The sequence below is a fragment of the Sus scrofa genome, chromosome 1 (genome assembly GCF_054392235.1).
Source record: "Sus scrofa isolate SSC_HxYL_T2T_F1_AM1 chromosome 1, Sscrofa_HxYL_maternal_Yorkshire_Landrace_v2.0, whole genome shotgun sequence".
NCBI classification, from domain to species: Eukaryota; Metazoa; Chordata; class Mammalia; order Artiodactyla; family Suidae; genus Sus; species Sus scrofa.
The window spans coordinates 70,386,914-70,404,625 of NC_139383.1; the positions used below are offsets into that span (position 1 = coordinate 70,386,914).

Consider the following 17,712-nt stretch of genomic DNA (forward strand, 5'->3'; position numbering starts at 1 on the left):
AAAAAAAAAAAAAAAAAAAAACCTTTATTTAAGCAAGCTGCTCACGCAAGGCAGTATCCAGGCCATGAAGATTAGATTATTGTAAGTCCCTGTTGCCTGACTAGCTCCATAAGGCCTTACATAAACTCCAGCTGGTGAAGGACAAAGCTGCCAGGTTCCTTCTAAAAAGGGCAAAATTAATCAAAATATATTTCTCCCTATCTGAAGTCCCTATGTTAGCTATTGGTTAAAAAATAAAGTAGTGCCCTGATTTTTAAATTACTCTTTTAATTCAGGGGGTAATATCTGGCTCAACTCCAATGTGCTTTTATACTCTCTTAGCAATTTAGGTTTCCTGGCCAGCTTCTGAAACAAATCTGTTTCATGTCCCAAGACCATTTCAGGATTTTATGAAACAAAAGCATTTCTATAATCTTTACCATGTAGAATTCTGCTTTGATTACAATGCATTAGCTCTGGCATATATTAACTTAGATAAAACTTTGTAGTAAGTACTCTTCAGAATAATATAAAGTAATGTAATTTTATTTCTCATTACCCAAGGGTAATTAGACAGTTCCTTTACAGTTTGCGACTTAGAGCTGAAATTAAGGACTTGGAATGTATAGATCAAATATTATTTTAAAAAGGTTAGATAGCACACATGCACATACACAGGGCATACACACAAATTATTCATGCCGCTAAGCTTTATATGGAACATAGATTATACAGAGAGACTTTTGCAATAAAGTACGATCCTTTATTAAGTAAACAAATCAATCTTTATTGACTATAAGCAAAACTAACAAGAAACAACATAAATCTTTTGGGTATACAAACAATACAACCAAAGTGCAAGATGTTTATTATTCAAAGCTGGGGATTCACACTGAGGTTAAACACTCAAATACGAAAAGTCAATGAAAAACTTCCTTTATCTGCACTGAGAGTGCTAGTAAAGTTCAAAGAATATGCTAGAACTAGAGCCCTGCTGAGACGCTTCAGTGGGACGATTTCAGTCCAATATTCTCTCCAGGAGGTTGTCACTCCAGAAGAAATGTAAATAGACTTTTTCTAATATTCAGTCATTCCTTTATATTGCAATGTTAGTAGGTCCAACAATATTTTTTTTGTCTTGGGTTTATGAAACAGAATGAATAAGTAGTGACTTTCCTGGCATCAACTTCCAGTGGCCAAAGATAAGGATCTACTATCTGCTGAAAACCATTTTATGTCTGACATTCTGCTAAGCATTCTGCATACATTATCTTATTTATGCTTTATACTAAACGTACAAGGTACTTAGTACTATTCTGCTATTCTATTTTTCTGCTTTACTAAATCAAATGTGTTATGTATGGAAAATCCACTTAATTAAATACTTACTATAACACATAAAATTATTATGTATTTTTAACATAACTAAGATGCTTGAACAAAGCAGGCAGATTTTAGAAATAAGTCAAAACTTGGAGGAAACAACAACAAAGTATTACATTTTCTATTTTGCAGATTTGCTCTTAGGACAGCAACAGTTGCAGGGTTGGGCAAGGGCTAAAACCTTATTAGGAGATCAGCTATATTTCTGGGTAAACAAATACAGGGAATAATCTTACAGCACTTAGGTCTGGCAGAGAGTGGAGTGGGGGAACAGGGCATAATCTCAGAAAGGAATAAGCCAATGAAGGGAAACACCACATTCTACATAAAAACTTGATCCACATCTTTGACCCATTGACCACACATTCAAAGGTCAGACCTCACAGAGTCCAAAGTGGGCACTTAATTGCCACCCATCCTAAACTGGGAAAAGGTTTGTGATTTGTGTCTAATAACATTGTTTTCTAAACCAAAAATATTAAAACTCTTCAATATTATATCAGAATTGAGACTTTTCACACACACAAAAAATCACCATTTACAAGCTAAAAGCCAAAATTACTTAACCCATGAAGAACTAGAAAAAAATGACCCACTGTCAAGAGAAAGCAAATCAGCAGAGGCTAATCCCAAAGTGACAGATGTTAAAGAGAAAAAAAACTTTAGGCTGGCAATTATAATCGTGCTAATTAAGCAAAGGAAACTACACTAATAATGAATGATGAGACAGTAAATTTCAGCAGAGAAATATAAAATATTAAAAAGAATCAAATGTAAGTTTAGAATTGAAAAATACATTCCCTCAAAACCAAAACCTGCAAACACTGGATGGGCTTAACAGCAGGATAATGGCATGACAATGACAGAGAAAAGAGCCATGAACTTGATAGAACAGTGGACTTCAGCTACCTGAATAAGATGAGAGAAAATTAGGGGGGGGGATGGACAGAACCTTAGGTAACTGTGGCATAAAGTCAAAAGGCTTAACATCTGTGTAATTGGAAGGTCAGAAGAATAGCAAAAGAGAATGGAACAGAAAAAAAATGTTTGAAGATCTAATAAAGGATTGTTATCCAAAAGACACAAGTAACTAAAAAATCAACAATAATACACCAAACAATTAGTTTAAAAACGGACCAAAGACCTTAACAGATGCCTCACCAAAGATGATATGGCAAATAAACATATGAAAAGAGACCCTGCTTCATATTTCAACAGGGAAACACAAATTCAAACAGTGAGATACCACTACACACCTATTAGAACCACCAACATCCAACACTGACAACACCGAATGCCGACAAGGATGTGAAACAACAAACCCTCATTCATTTCTGGTAGGAAAGCAAAACAATGCAGCCACTTTGGAAGACAGTGGCAGTTTCTTACAAATCTAACCATACTCTTATATGATTCAGCAGTAATGCTCTTTGGTACTTAACCAAAAGAGTTGAAAAGTATGTTGCATAAAAACCTGCACAGGATGTGCATAGCAGCATTATTCATAATTGTCAAAACTTGGAAGCAATGAACATGTCCTTTAGTAGGTGACCAAATAAACTGTGGTGCATCCAGACAATGGGATAATATCATTTGGTGCCAAAAAAAAAAAAAAAAATGAGTTGTCAAGGGAAGAAAAGACATGGAAGAAACTTGAAAGTTAAATGCATATCACAGAGTGAAAGAAGCCAGTCTGAAAAGGCTACATATTTATGATTCAAATTATATGACATTCTTGAAAAAGCAAAACTATGGAAAGAACAAAAAAATAATCAGTGGTTGCTAGGGGTTTGGATGGTGAAGAGGGATCAATAGGCAGAGCAAAGAAGATTTTTAGGACTGAAAACACATTGCATGATACTGTAATGCATCATGGTGGATACATGTTATTACACACATGTCCACATTCATAGAATGTACAAGACCAAGAGTGAAGAGTTCATTAAACTATGGATTTTTTAAACTTTGTAAACTATGTAAAGGCTTAAGTAAACTATGATTATAATAGGCCAATGTTGGTTCATGAATTATAGCAAATGCACCTCTCTGATGGAGGATGTTAAAAATGGGGGAGGCTATGCAGGTGTGAGATTAAGGGGTATATATGTGGAACCTTGGCACCTTCCTCTCAACTGTACTATGAGCCTGAGACTGTTCTCAAATATAAAGTCTCCACATATATATGTGTATGTATATATATATATTTATATGAAGAAATAATATCTGAACACTTCTCAAATTTGATTAATAATATAAATACATAGATTCTAAAAGCTCAGCACATCCCAAGCAGAATAAATAAGAATACATCTAGACAAACCTAACTTTGATTACTAAGAGCCAAAATGAAAAAAAACTTGAAACTAGTCATAAAACAATGAACTATGGCATAAAAGGAAGAAATATTTGAATGACTATAAAATTCTCAAAAAACACTGAAGATAGTATAAAATGGCTAATATTAAATATTTTTAAAGTGCTAGAGAGAAAAAACAAGAAAAATGTAAATTCAAAATTCTATATCCAGCCAAACACATTATCATGTAAGAATAAAAGAAAATAAAGACATTTCTGCCTTTTTTATGAAGTAAATACTAACTTAAAAGATAAAAGTAAATTATCAATTATAGAGGTAAAATATTAACTTTGAACTTAAAGTATCAACTGAGTATAGTGCAAAATAATAAATTAAAATTGAATTTTAAAAATGATTCAAATATCCCAGAAGAGGAAAAATGGAATGGAAAACCAAAAATCTGAATATATTAGAGATTTTAAACACCCATCTTACCAGTTGATAGAGTAATGAATAACAAAAACACAACAAGAATCAACAAGGATATGACAATCTAAACATCATCAATTACTTGACTTAATTATATCCATGTGAAGAATACAAAAAGAACTTTTTCATAAGCATTTGATATATTCACCAAGTTAGACAATATGTTGACCATAAAACAAGTCTTAATAAATTTTAAAGGATTAAAATATCTTAATCACAATATAATTAACTTAAAAATTAATAATCATGAGCTAACTAGGTAAATCAGAGTTGAAAATTTGTAAAACACTCTTTATAAATAATATAGCAACAAAGAATTCAAAATCAAAGAAAACAAGTAATTCAGTTATCAACATGTCAACCAAAAAATATAACTTCAAGAGAAATTATAAAATATTTAGAATAATATTAATTATCTATTATATATAATAATATATAATAGATAATAATAATAGATAATAAAAATACAACAGTTTGGAGGTTTTGAGGTAAAATTACTAAAGTGCTTGAAGACAAAATTGTATCTCCAGGTATTAAATTTAGTTACCTAAGGTTTCCTCTCAAAAACAAAATGGAAAATAAATAAAAAAATAACAATAGCAAGAAGTTGAATATCAGGAGAAGAGTGGGGAGAGGGAAAGAAATAAGATACAAAAGAGCTGAAGTCAATGAAATATAAAACAATAGAGAAAGCTGGTGCCTTGGGATTATTTACAAAAGCAATTAACCCGTAGACTAATCAAGATAAAACCTGAGAACCTGAATAACCTCATCAAATCATAGGGATACTAAAATCATAATAAAAGAATGTTATGAATAATTTTATGCCAAGTAAGTTGACAAACTAAATTAATTGGAAAACACTACTGAATCATACAATTTAGTAAAATTGACCCAAGATGAAACAAAAACCTAATAACACTATCTCCATTTAAAACATTAAATCCTTCATATAAACATGCCAAGAAAAATCAAGGCCCATGAGAATTTGCTGGTGGATTCTATTAAAATTAAAAGAAATAACCTGTAAAACCTATAAAATACCCTCAGAAAATAAGATGGAAATAGCCCCCAACCCATTTTATAAAGCCTAAATTACACTTAGTTCAAACTCACACACAACAAAAGTGTCATAAGAAAAGACAAATTTAGACTAAGACAGCCATAAGAATCTTACTATATATCTATTACTAGTAGTCACAAAAACCTTAATAAAGTCTAGCAAATCAAATCCAACAACATATAAAAATGGCAATATATCATGACCAAGTGGCGTTTTTCTAGGATGAAAGATTGGTTCAATGTCAGAAAATTACTCAGTATGATAGACTATACATATTAGTTTTCTATCACTCCATAAATACAACAAATTTAGCATCTTAAAACAACATCCATTATTAGTTCACAGTTCTATGAGTTAATAGTCCAGGAATGGCCTAGGTGGGTTTTCTTTCTTTCTTTTTTTTCTTTTTTTTTTTTAACTCCTAGGTTTATAATTTGGACAACCCATTGGCACAATTCCTAGCATGTGTTAAACCTTCAGTCAATATTTACTGAAAATGCATAAATGGCAGTGACTAAGTAAAGACTGTAGAAAATATGTTTATTAATGTATATGTGGAAATGATCTCTAGCAGATTGTTACAAGTATATGTGGGGTAAGGTGGCTTGCAGTCCTTTATTTCCCCCACCTTTTTGAACTATTTATTACAGAAAACAATGAACATACATAAAAATAGAGACACTGGTATCACGAACACTCATGTACTCATTAGTTAGATAACTGAATTTAATAAATGTTAGTGATGTTGCCATATTAGCTTCATCATTATGTATTATATGATTATATATAATCATGTTATCATTACATATACATATAATTTTACCAAAATATTCCATAACAAATTCTAAGCATTATGAGAGAATTTCCTTGTAAGTACTTCAAAGTGTACCTATAAAAGATAAAGACATTTCCTACCCTGAAAAATAACCCTAACACCATCATCAAATCTAACAGATCAAAAACAATTCCTAATGTTTAATTTCCTCTTCAGTTTTATCCAATAGATTTAATATCTGGTTTGTTCAAATGAGGAACTACCTCACTGTAGGTTTTTGTTTTTTTGTTTTTTTTTTTTTTTGAGTTACATTTCCCAAATGATATCGAGCATCTTTTCTTGTATTTGTTAGCTATTTGTATTTGTATATCTTTTCTGGAGAAAAATCTATTCAGATAATTTGCCCATTTAAAAATCAGGTTGTCTTTTTATTATTGAGTTATAAAAGTTCTGTATATAGTCTGGATTCAAGTCCCTTCTTAAAAATACGATTTGCAAATATATTTTCACCATTCTGTGGATTGTCTTTTCACATTCTTTTGGGTGTTGTTTTATTTTTTTTTAACTATCTCCATTTTATTTGATTTTAAGGTACATAGAAATATGTTTTGGAAATATCCCAACTAAATCAAACACCCAGGCATGCTGAAGGACAACTGAATATTATTTTCAGATGTACAACATAAAGAGTCAATCAATGTATATATTTCTAAACGATCACCATAATAAGACTAGTTAACATTCATCACCACCCATAGTTAAAATTTTTTCTTGTGATGAGAACTTTTAAGATCTACTCTCTTAGTACCTTTCAAAAATACTGAGCAGAGGACCTAAATAGACATTTTTCCAAAGAAAACATACAGATGTCCAACAGGTACCTCAAAGATGCTCAGCCTCACTAATCAGGGAAATGCAAATGCAAATCAAAACCACAATGAGCTATCACCTCGTACCTGTTAGAATGGCTATGAGGAAACAAGTGTTGGAAAGGATGTGGTTCCCTTTTCAGGAGCATTTACGCACTGTTGTTGGGGATCTAACACTGTCGTTGACAGTGCAGCCACTATGGAAAACAGTATGGAGATTCCACAAAAAAATTCAAAATATAGCTATCATATGACACAAAAATCCCATTTCCGGATATTTTTCCAAAGAACACAAAATCACTATCCCAAAGAGAAATCTGTACCTACATGTTCACTGAAGCATTATTTACAGTAGCCAAGATATGGTATCAAAGTAACCATCAATGGGATGAATGGTGCTAAAAAGAGGAGAACCTTACCTGATGGAGGGGCTTGAGTGATGAAACTAGCTTCTCCATTGCAGTGCGGGCAGCTGGGCTGGCTCCGAAAGAAAGAGTGGTATCCTGAGGCTGTTCTTCCGGGGAAGGCTTGAGAAACAGGCAGCATGGTCTCTTGGGATGAATTCTAGACACCTCCAAGCTGCCAGGAGAAACAAATGGCCCTTAAGGTTAAACCGGCATGTTTGAGTTGCCTTGGCCTTTGGCACAGGTAAGACTGGAAGCCCCAGGGTGTGAACCAGGAGCCCAAGCTGCTACTCTGAGGCTTTGACTTCTGCGAAGGGTGTGGCAAGATCTGCGGCTGCACATGCGCAGTTTACTCCCCCTAGCTAGCCTCAGGTGGTCCTGCTATTGCGCATTTGTGGATTGGAGCTTGATGGAGAGGAGGGAATGAGGGGCAAGGCATTGACAAGGATTGGGGTTCACTTGATAGGTGGCAGGAGCCAGATTCCTAATGGATGAGTCTGGGATGAGAGCACCTTGATCACATAGGGGACTCAGGTGTTTCTCATACCAGGATTCCTCTGCTGCCTCCTGTCGAATTTCCGAGATCTACCGAGATTGGGCTTCCTCTGAAAGAGTGGGCATAGCACCAGCACTTAGGCCGGATTGTACCAGTCTCTGAATCACCTCTCAGCACATTCCAGCCGAGTCTGTCTCTGCCCCTTTATCAGGGACAGTACATACCTCACGCATATACCCAAAACCCCATAGCTTAGAAAAAATAAAAAATTATGTTTCAAAAGGATGTCAACTGAGGGCTTATATATATATGAAACCTACCTCCTAGTAGTTAATTGGTCAAACTTATGCACAGCTGGAGACAATAGATTTATGAAAATTAGGTCCAGCTGAAAGATATCTTGTGTACCATTAGATCCAGCTATTCTGCATTTGTGGATTTTAAATGACCATCATCCACGGTAGAACAGGTGTATCTCTCCTTGCTAAGAAAGTCCACAACTTCCTTGCTTGATGGTACAGTCTTGTGTTGAGCTGATTCTTAATATCCTGAAAGTTCAATCCTTCAGGTGTTGGGCAAGCCTTGACCAAATGCAGAACCTAGTTTGGGGCCACGGTGAGGCCTTTTGCTGGCATGAAGCTACTTCCTACCAAAGTTCCCTGAGTCACCCATTTCTGGATTGCTGATGAGGGGAAGGTAGAGTTTGGAGCCTCAAATTAAGAAATCAAGGTATTGGCCAGAGAGATCTCATCTGGAGGTTCTGGGGAAGAATCTGCTTCCAAGCTCATTAAGGTGGTCAGATTTCAATTTCTTTTGGTTGTAGGGCCGAGGTCCCCTTTCCTAGCTGACTTGCAGCCATGTGTGGCTCTCAGTCCCCATGCTCCTTACTACATGCCCCTACCTTCTCCCACAGCAGAGCTCAGAATTCCTCTCTTGTCAGAACCTATTCACATGAATTGCTCTGACCTCTGTCTCTGACTTCCAGACCCAGATTTAAAGAGCTTATTTGATCAGGTCAGAACCATCCACATAATCTCCCTGTTTTAAGGTCAGTTGATTTGGGGCTCTAGTTACATCTGTAGAAGCTTTTTATGACAACATCTCCATTAGTGTTTGGAATAATTGGTAGAGGTGTGTACACACCAAGAAAATGTGGGAGCCATCTTAGAATTCTAATATATCATATTAATAGACTAAATTAGGACATTTCAATAGATGCAGAAAAGCATCTCAACACCAATATACAATTAAAATATATTAAAGTAAGAATTCAATTTCATTTCAAATGCACTCATAATTAAAACCTCTTTGTACACGATGGAATAAAAGGAAACTTCCTCTAGCTGATAAAGTATATCTACAAAAACCCAATAACTAATGCCATACTTAATGATGAAAAATTGACGATGTTCTTCCTAAAATCAAGGGCAAGGGAAGGATATCTGTCAATCATTTTTCTCTTTTTTTAATATTTAATGACTTTTATTTTTTCCATTATAGTTGATTTTCAGTGTTCTGTCAATTATCTACTGTATAGCAAAGTGACCCAGTCACACACACACGCATATATATATACATACACATTCTTTTTCTCACATTATCCTCCATCATGCTCCATCACAGATGACTAGATATAGTTCCCAGTACTATACAGCAGGATCTCATTGCTTATCCATTCCAAATGCAATAGCTTGCATCTATTAACCTCAGATTCCCAGTCCGTCCCCCCCCCCCTTGGCAACCACAAGTCTGTTCTCCAAGTCCACGAGTTTCTTTTCTGTGGAAAGTTTCATTTGTGCCATTCATTAGATTTCATCAAACATTTCTATTAATGTTACACTTAGAGGGTGTAAATGATTACAAGAAGAAAGGAAGGGAAGGAGGGAGGAAGAAAGAAAGAAAGAAAAATATCTCCTTTTTTGAGGTAACACAATTATGATTTTTTTAAAAAAGAAAAAAAAGAATTTATCAATTACTTAAAGTAATAATTTAGCAAGGTCACAAATTACAAATGCAATACATATAAAAATGTATTCTTATAAATAGTAGCAAATGATTGGAAAATGTAATTTTAAGAGACACCATTTATAATAAGATGAAATAAACATAAAATATACTGTGTCTCATTGCAAATATTAGATCCCCAGAAAATCAGGAAAAAGAGTATTCTTACTTTTAGGATCTCAGGAGTAGAAGAATCTCTGAAAATTTATTTTGTTTCACTTGGAACACTATTTATTATTGCTGCTTTCTGGGTACTAATAAATGCTGATGTCTCATTAGAGTCTACTTTCTTAGTGTCTTACAGGAAGCCATGCATCTGTCCTAGTTTTTTCACATCTTGGTTTCCATTTGCTCCCTTTAAGCATTTTCAGCATAGTATGACCATGAAAACATGTGCAAATCAGTAACAATGAATAAACTAATAATAAGAAAGTCGGGGTGGGGGGCAAGTTTAGATCCAGACCAACCATTACTTTCCATTCCCAACTTTTCTATCTACAAATTCAATTCTGCCAACAGTGGTCTCTGGGCACCAAGAGAGGCTTATAGGTCATGAAAAAACTTAACTTCATGAAACTTTATAGGCCAGAATTTTGCAACCTGAATTACCATGTTTAGACAGACAAAAGACATTCATGGCCATCCATGAATTCTATAAGGTAAGAGTGGAAATAAACCGATAGAGCTTAACCACTGCTTCTGCACTCTTACATATCTTGGAGGTGTGTTGTCATGAAATATATCAGATGACTACTTGTAGAAATAGTTACTTTTTTCTGATATTGCCTTAAGTATTACTCATGTCATGACAAGGAGAGACATGGGGAAAATTCAGTGTAATGCTAAAAAATCATTTAGTAGTCTTTCATGATGTTAGTACTGCCAAGGCTGGTGTGTGTGTGTGTGTGTGTGTGTGTGTGTGCGTGTGCGTGTGCGTTCATTCAATATACTGATGACTGGGAATCTATTTTCTCCCTAGCATGTATAATAAAGTTGACATGACCTTCAAAGTAGGAATTTTTCCAAAATACTAATGGCCTTTGAATTGCTCCCAAGACTAAAAGAAAAAAAAAAAAATACAGAAACACCTGACCCTAAGCTTGCAATTCAAGTTGCTTTTGGTTTTGTATTTTCTTGTTTGTTTGCTATTTAACTTATAAAATCAATGTTCTTTTATGATGGAATGAATAACGTATTATGGAAATAATTAAAATCAGGGGAAAATTGCCATCTGATATGCAGAATTTTATATTAAAGAAAAATTGGGGGGGGATGCCACACTTTGAATATTGAAACATAGCGGAACATCTGTAAAGATTAGGCTACTGTGCCTAATCACAAACTGATAATATTGTATGTGGAAAGATTATTCTGAATTGAAGATGGAAAGAATAAGTTAAATTTTATTAAGCACCTACTGATTTCCAGGAATTGTGCTAAAGTTTCCCACTATAATATATTTTAATAAGGTGTTTTACCTTTAATTGTAACACATCTATAAATGTCATGAATGTACTTTATGTTTTGTTTCATGTGACAAATTTCTTGAACACCTAGTTGTGCCCCTTAGTTTCATCCCCAACACCTTTAGAAGAAAAGCTCTGATACATGCTGAGAAAAGTATGTAATCATCAGAGGAACAGACATAGGAAATCGTCTGGGTAGAGGGAGAGTGCTGTGACTTGATAGAGAAAAGACAAAGATCTTTTTTAATTTGGAAATTAGAATATTTATTCAACAAATGTTTACTGACCAGGAGCTATGCATTCGGCTCCATTTTAGAGTTGCAGGTACAGCAGTGAATAAGATGATGTGTAAGATCGCTAACTGGTCCTAATCCTTGAAGAACAACAAGGAAGGATCTGATGTATAAAACATAACTAGCGCTAAAAAGTGCTCCTTTAGCTAAAATATGACCTGTCACATATATCAGGAGCCTGCCATTAACATGATGGTAATTTTATTTGACCAAGGAGAATGAGAGAAGAGAGGGAGATTAGATAGTGCAGAAAGAAAGAATCCTAAACAATGGTTCTCATATGGACTGTGTTCTATGCCTTTGAATAAGTCATTTCATTTTGCTAAACTTCTTTTTCATGTGTAATGTGGGAAAAATAATATTAACTCATTTACCTTCCTAATAAGAGCACCTTGAGATTTAGTACACAGCTCTGGATTCAGTGGAATAAAATAAAAATGATGATCCAAAAGGTTATGAGACCCAGAGGCCAGAGTTATTCACAAAACAGCTGTATTTAGCCAAGTTTTTATAATTGCATATTCCCCAAATATAAACATTTAAGATCCCATGCCTTTATGTTACAATAAATGGAAACCTGTGATATAAAAAGTTATTTTGAGAACTATTATTTATTTATGTATAGAAGTTATTTTAAAGATATTTCAAAGAAAATTTGTAATGATGATTTTAAAAATCTATGTTGCTTCTATGTAGGTAAGATGAAATATAATTGTGAAAAGTTAAATAGTGAATTTAACCATTATATGTTTGTTTAAAAATGTGACTTTCTTCAAGAGGACGGTGAAACTATCCAGAGATTTAAGTAAGGATATGTTTTATGTCAGTTATTCAACCTGATTAATGTCTTACCATAGAGATCTTTTTGTTTTAGGTTTTCTTTGTCATTTAACACAAATTTATCACAATATTAGATATTTCCATAATATTACCTTGAAATTATTCTCCAGAATTACTTCATTTAGAAAATTTGTCCTAAACACTGATTTTATGTGATTGTTACCAGGATCAAATGAGAAAATGCCATATTAACACTAATATGCATCCTGAAAAGTAGTGGTTAAATAATTATCACTTCCAAGACCTCTTCTAGGTGCTTGGGCAAAAGTTTCAAAATGTCCTCTCAATCATTAGGATTAAACATGGTCCATATTTTCAGTTATATTGAAAATAGACTATATCTTTGGCAGCTGCTTTATTCTTCTATCCACCTCCTTGTACTTAATAAAATGTGGTGCACTATTGCTGTCAACAAAAGTATACTAAAAGAAATTAATGAATAATTTTATAACATTATTGGAGTGTAACTGTCTTGTGTTCTATAAAGTCCTACAGATTTGAAACATTATATGTCATATATAGCATTAAAAGAGCTTCCTAGAATGTTATGTTTAGATACAGAATTCTTTTTTTTTTTTCACCAAAAGTGGTGGGTAATTATCTAGCTTTACTTGAGGACTGTTTTCTTATGAATCTTATAGTGCTAAAACTTGCATGACTATAGGTGCAGCATGAATTGCAATATAAACCATCATTTATTATTTTATATTTATCATTTAAAAGTAAAATATGAATTATTAGAAATCTGTACAGGTGTTTTATAAAGAGAAATGGAAAATATTGAATTTATCTATTAATATGGTTAATCATCCAATCAAATAATCCTTATTAGAGTGTGCAGAAATAATCCATGTTTTGAATACTTTGAACACTTAAATGCTTTGAATACTTTATTTTTTTATTTTTATTTTTTTAATTGTATTTTTTATTACTTTCATATGCAAAATGTATTTTAAATTCTTTTAATAATTAGAAGACAACTCAATCTATAAATGGACAAAATATTTTAATGTACACTTCATGCTAAAAAATACACATGTGATCAACAGGCACATGAAATGGTGCTCAGCATCATTAGTCATCGATAAATGTAAATTAAAATTACAATAAGATGCTTCTACTTAGTCACAAGAGTGGCTAAAATTAAAACTGGCAAATACCAAGTAGTGACAAATATGCAGAACAACTAAATTCATAGATTTTTAATGAAACAGGCAGTTTCTTATAATATTAACCATATACTTGCTTTTGACCTTGGAATTCTACTTCTAGACGTTACCAAATAGAAATGAAGACACATGTCCACACAAAAACTTGTATATTAACACTCATGGCAAGTTTATTATCATAGCTTAAAGTTACTGGAAATAGCAAGATACCTCCACAAGTAAATAACTAAACAATATGATATAATAACACAAACTAATATTATTCCACAATAAAAATAAACCAGTGCAACATCATAGATAAACCTCAAGAGATTTTTGCTGTGCAAATGAAGACAGACATAAAAGACAATGTAATGTATGATTTTATACACGAAATACAAAAACAGCAAAAGTAATATATAGTCATAGAGAGCAAGAATGTTTGATTTGGCTTATTATGGGTGGGCTTAGTTCAAGAAGAAATGAGAGAAATTTTGGGAATAATGAATATTCTATATCATCATGATTGAGGTGATGGATACACAGGTGTATAGGTTTGGGAAACTAATAGAACTGTATTCTTTAAGTGGGAACATTTTATTGTACATAAATTATCCTTAAATAAAATTGATTTTATAAAAAAAATAGCAAAGCACAAAGTCAATCAAACACCATAAAGTTATGAGAGAAAATATGCTAGCCAGACAAAAATTTTTCCCCAAAACATTTGGTGTATTATGCTGCTTATCCACATAAGTGTCTAGGGTTTAGCCTAGATTTAAAGGCCACAATTGTGTCCTCTTTCCATGTATAATTTAGAACGGCTGCTGAAACCCCTGCCTTTCATAACCAAGGTAAGGAAATACCTTTGCCACTTGTTATTGTTAGATGAAACTGGGATTTTTTTAATTACTAATAAATCAAGTAATATCAAGATATCTATTCTTGCTTATTTTCTTAGGCATATGGTCAGAGTTGCTTGTCCTTGGGATCCTGCAAGCAGTAACATGGCCAGAATCAAAATCCAAGTCAAGATCATTTTCAATAGCATGAGAAAGTTGGAGTTCCTATCGTGGTTCAGTGGTTAACGAATCCTGACTAGGAACCATAAGGTTGCAGGTTCGATCCCTGGCCTTGCTCAGTGGGTTAAGGATCCAGCGTTGCCGTGAGCTGTGGTGTAGGTCACAGATGCGGCTTGGATCCTGCGTTGCTGTGGCTCTAGCATAGGCTGGAGGCTATAGCTCTGATTCGACCCCAAGCCTGTGAACCTCCATATGTGCAGGTGCGGTGCTAGAAAAAACAAACCAAAAAAAAAAAAAAAAAAAAAAAGACCAAAAAAAAAAGTAGCATGAGAAATTCAAAGGAGGCCTGAGGCTAAATGCTTATTTAGGAAAACTTGTTCATTCCTTCCAATCTTCAGAGCCTCCAATGCTCATTTTAGCAAAGAGGAGTAAGGACAAAGATTTCAAGATGTCCTCTCAATCAAAGTCTGCAGTGGAAAGGCTATATTATAGTCTGAGGGTAGGCTTGAGTCCCTTCCAAGAGCTAAGAAAAAATACTTCCTCTGAATATTTCTGATGTTTCCTGTTCCAGCAGTAAAACTGACTAGTGCCAGTTCTCTCAAGCAGGGGTTTTGACCAGGGCCAAGCAACTACTTTGAGTGATGGGAACAAAATAAACAAAAAAACCCCCCAAATCTAAAAATGACCTAAAACATTGTATCAGTATTCTATTCCGCATAAAAGTCTCCACAGATTTAGAATAACCTACAAATGTATCTTGGCAGTTTCTGGGCATAGTTTAGGTGGATCCTCTTCAAGGCTTCCATCAGGGTACCTGCTAGCTGCTTTCTCATAGAGGCTCAACTAGGGGAAGGCTCTCTTCTAATTTCACTCATGTTGCTGGCAGGATTCATTTTCTTGTAGCTATCCAGTTGAGGACCACAGATCTTTGCTGGCTGTTGGTGAGGGACTACCTATAGCTTCTTGGGTCTGCTCACACGACAGTTTACTTGTTCAAAGCCAGCAAAGGAGAAAGTCTTCAGAACAAGTTAGGTTTACTAGCAGTATAGATTCCTACATAATCTAAGGTAATCAAAGGAGTAATATCCCATATCATCATTGCCAGATTTAGTGGTAGGAAGTCACATTTCCTACCCATACCAAAGGGCCTGGTATTAAACCATAAGGTGATGATCATAGAAGTAACTTTAAAGAAAAAATCTGTCCTCTTGAAACATGCTGTGTGCTAGTATGCTTTAATGTTATTTATGTTGGCTATTGCAATAAGTAATAATTATTACATATATATGTAACATATTTATATCTATTTATCATATACATTATATATTATCCATATCTGTATATTATATAGATATATATCTTAACATATAAAGAGGGATTATAATGCTTTTCATAAAGTGACATGTGGTATATGGCATGCTGGTATATGTTTTTTTTGTTTTTTTTTCATTTTTTTTATTACTCAAATGAATTTACCACCTCTGTAGTTGTATAATGATCATAACAATCTGATTTCACATGATTTCCATACCACAGCCCAAGCACATCCCCCCACCCCCCAAACTGTCTCCTCTGGAGACCATAAGTTTTTCAATGACTGTGAGTCAGCATCTGTTCTGCAAAGAAGTTCTGTCTGTCCTTTTTTCAGATTCCACATGTCAGTGAAAGCATTTGATGTTGGTGTCTCATTGTATGGCTGACTTCACTTAGCATGATAGTTTCTAGGTCCATCCATGTTGCTAAAAATGCTGGTATTTTGTTCTTTTTGATGGCTGAGTAATATTCCATCGTGTATATGTACCACATCTTTTGGATCCACTCCTCTGTAGATGGACATTGTTTAATGGTATACATGTTATATGTGGTTTGGCATACTGGCATTCTAAGAGGGGAAATCCTTGATTTATTGCACTACCAATTTCCATGGTATAAATATTCACACTTTACCCAAATCCAAGCTTCAATCTTATAGTCACTAAATATGGTGTTGGGAGAAAGGTACATAATCTACCCTCACATGAAGGTATAAGCTGTCTCCTGCACACCATTGGAATTATTGCAAGAAATAAAAGAGATACTGATTTTTAGTGCCTGTCATATAAGAAGCATTTAATAAATGGCCCAGTTCCTCTTCCTTATGATAATGACAATGATTGCTAATGAAGATATGATCAGGATGGTGATGATAATGATAGTAATGATGAGGTAAATTGAAATTTATTGACAACTGGAGAAAAACAAAAAGAACTTGAAAGAATGAAAGAAATTTCACCCACAAAGCAGAACATAACAATCCTCAAGAAAGCATCAAGGGGAGCTTCCATTGAGGTTCAGTGGGTTAAGGACTTGATGTTGCCCTAAGCTTAGGTGTAAAAAAAAGAAAGGCATCAATGTTATAAGCATACATCATGTATTTTAGAGGTCTATAAGTATCATAAAAGATATATTTTTTATCTTTCTGAGTCGATTATTCTCCCTCACTTTTTCTTGTTTCCTGTCTACTCCTTCTGCTCATGTTCAGGGATGGTCCTTCTACTGGGCCATAAAGCAGGTGGACCCCTGTTTAGATGCACTTGCTCAGTGTGAACAGGGGTGTAGATTCAGGATTATCATTACAGGGAAAAGATGGAGAATGAGAATCAAATACTCAAGGAGTGTTGGCCTAATTACCTTTGATCTCTCTCATCTCTTTCCTAACAGTCTTATACTCTTTAAAATAATCTGGTTTCTGGTTATTTAGATGAGATAAGATAATTTAGACTGAAAATTTGTCTAAATAAATATCTGTTCCCCTCAACTGAGGGCTCTATATATGTAACTAGGTAGTAAAATCTCAAGAGACTCATATCCAATTTTAAAAATTACCTTAAGTATGCAGGAAATAGAGAAAAATCTGAATAATCTGGGTAGAAATAATCTTATACCTTTCTAAAATAGAAGTATTGAGGACTTGGAAAACATGGCCTCAAACCCATCTTTTAATATTTTTGTACAATTTAGCTGTATGTCTTGATTTTTAAAGAACTTCTGGTATAACAGAAGAGTAAATTTTAATGTTAATATCTTCCACTACATTGTAAAATTGATCAAGGATAAAACAGAATCAGAGTTCCCTTCATGGCTCAGCAGAAATGAATCCTAGTAGGAACCATGAGGTGGCGGGTTCCATCCTTGACCTCACTCAA

General features: G+C 34.0%; 1 protein-coding gene across 4 annotated transcripts in view; it reads right to left on the reverse strand.

Moving 5' to 3' along the window:
• Positions 1 to 17,712, reverse strand: part of LOC146406137 (uncharacterized) — an 872,380-nt gene that overhangs the window by 476,265 nt on the left and 378,403 nt on the right. For 3 of the 4 annotated variants that reach the window (XR_014840158.1, XR_014840156.1, XR_014840157.1), the window contains exon 1: positions 7,274 to 7,581. Coding sequence is in view for 1 of the 4 variants with exons in the window: in XM_085016666.1 (XP_084872792.1) it covers positions 7,274 to 7,433 (160 nt within the window). In the remaining 3 variants the exon portion in view is untranslated. Of the gene's footprint in view, positions 1 to 7,273; positions 7,582 to 17,712 lie in introns of those variants that run through there. The other variant, XM_085016666.1, reaches the window with a different exon arrangement.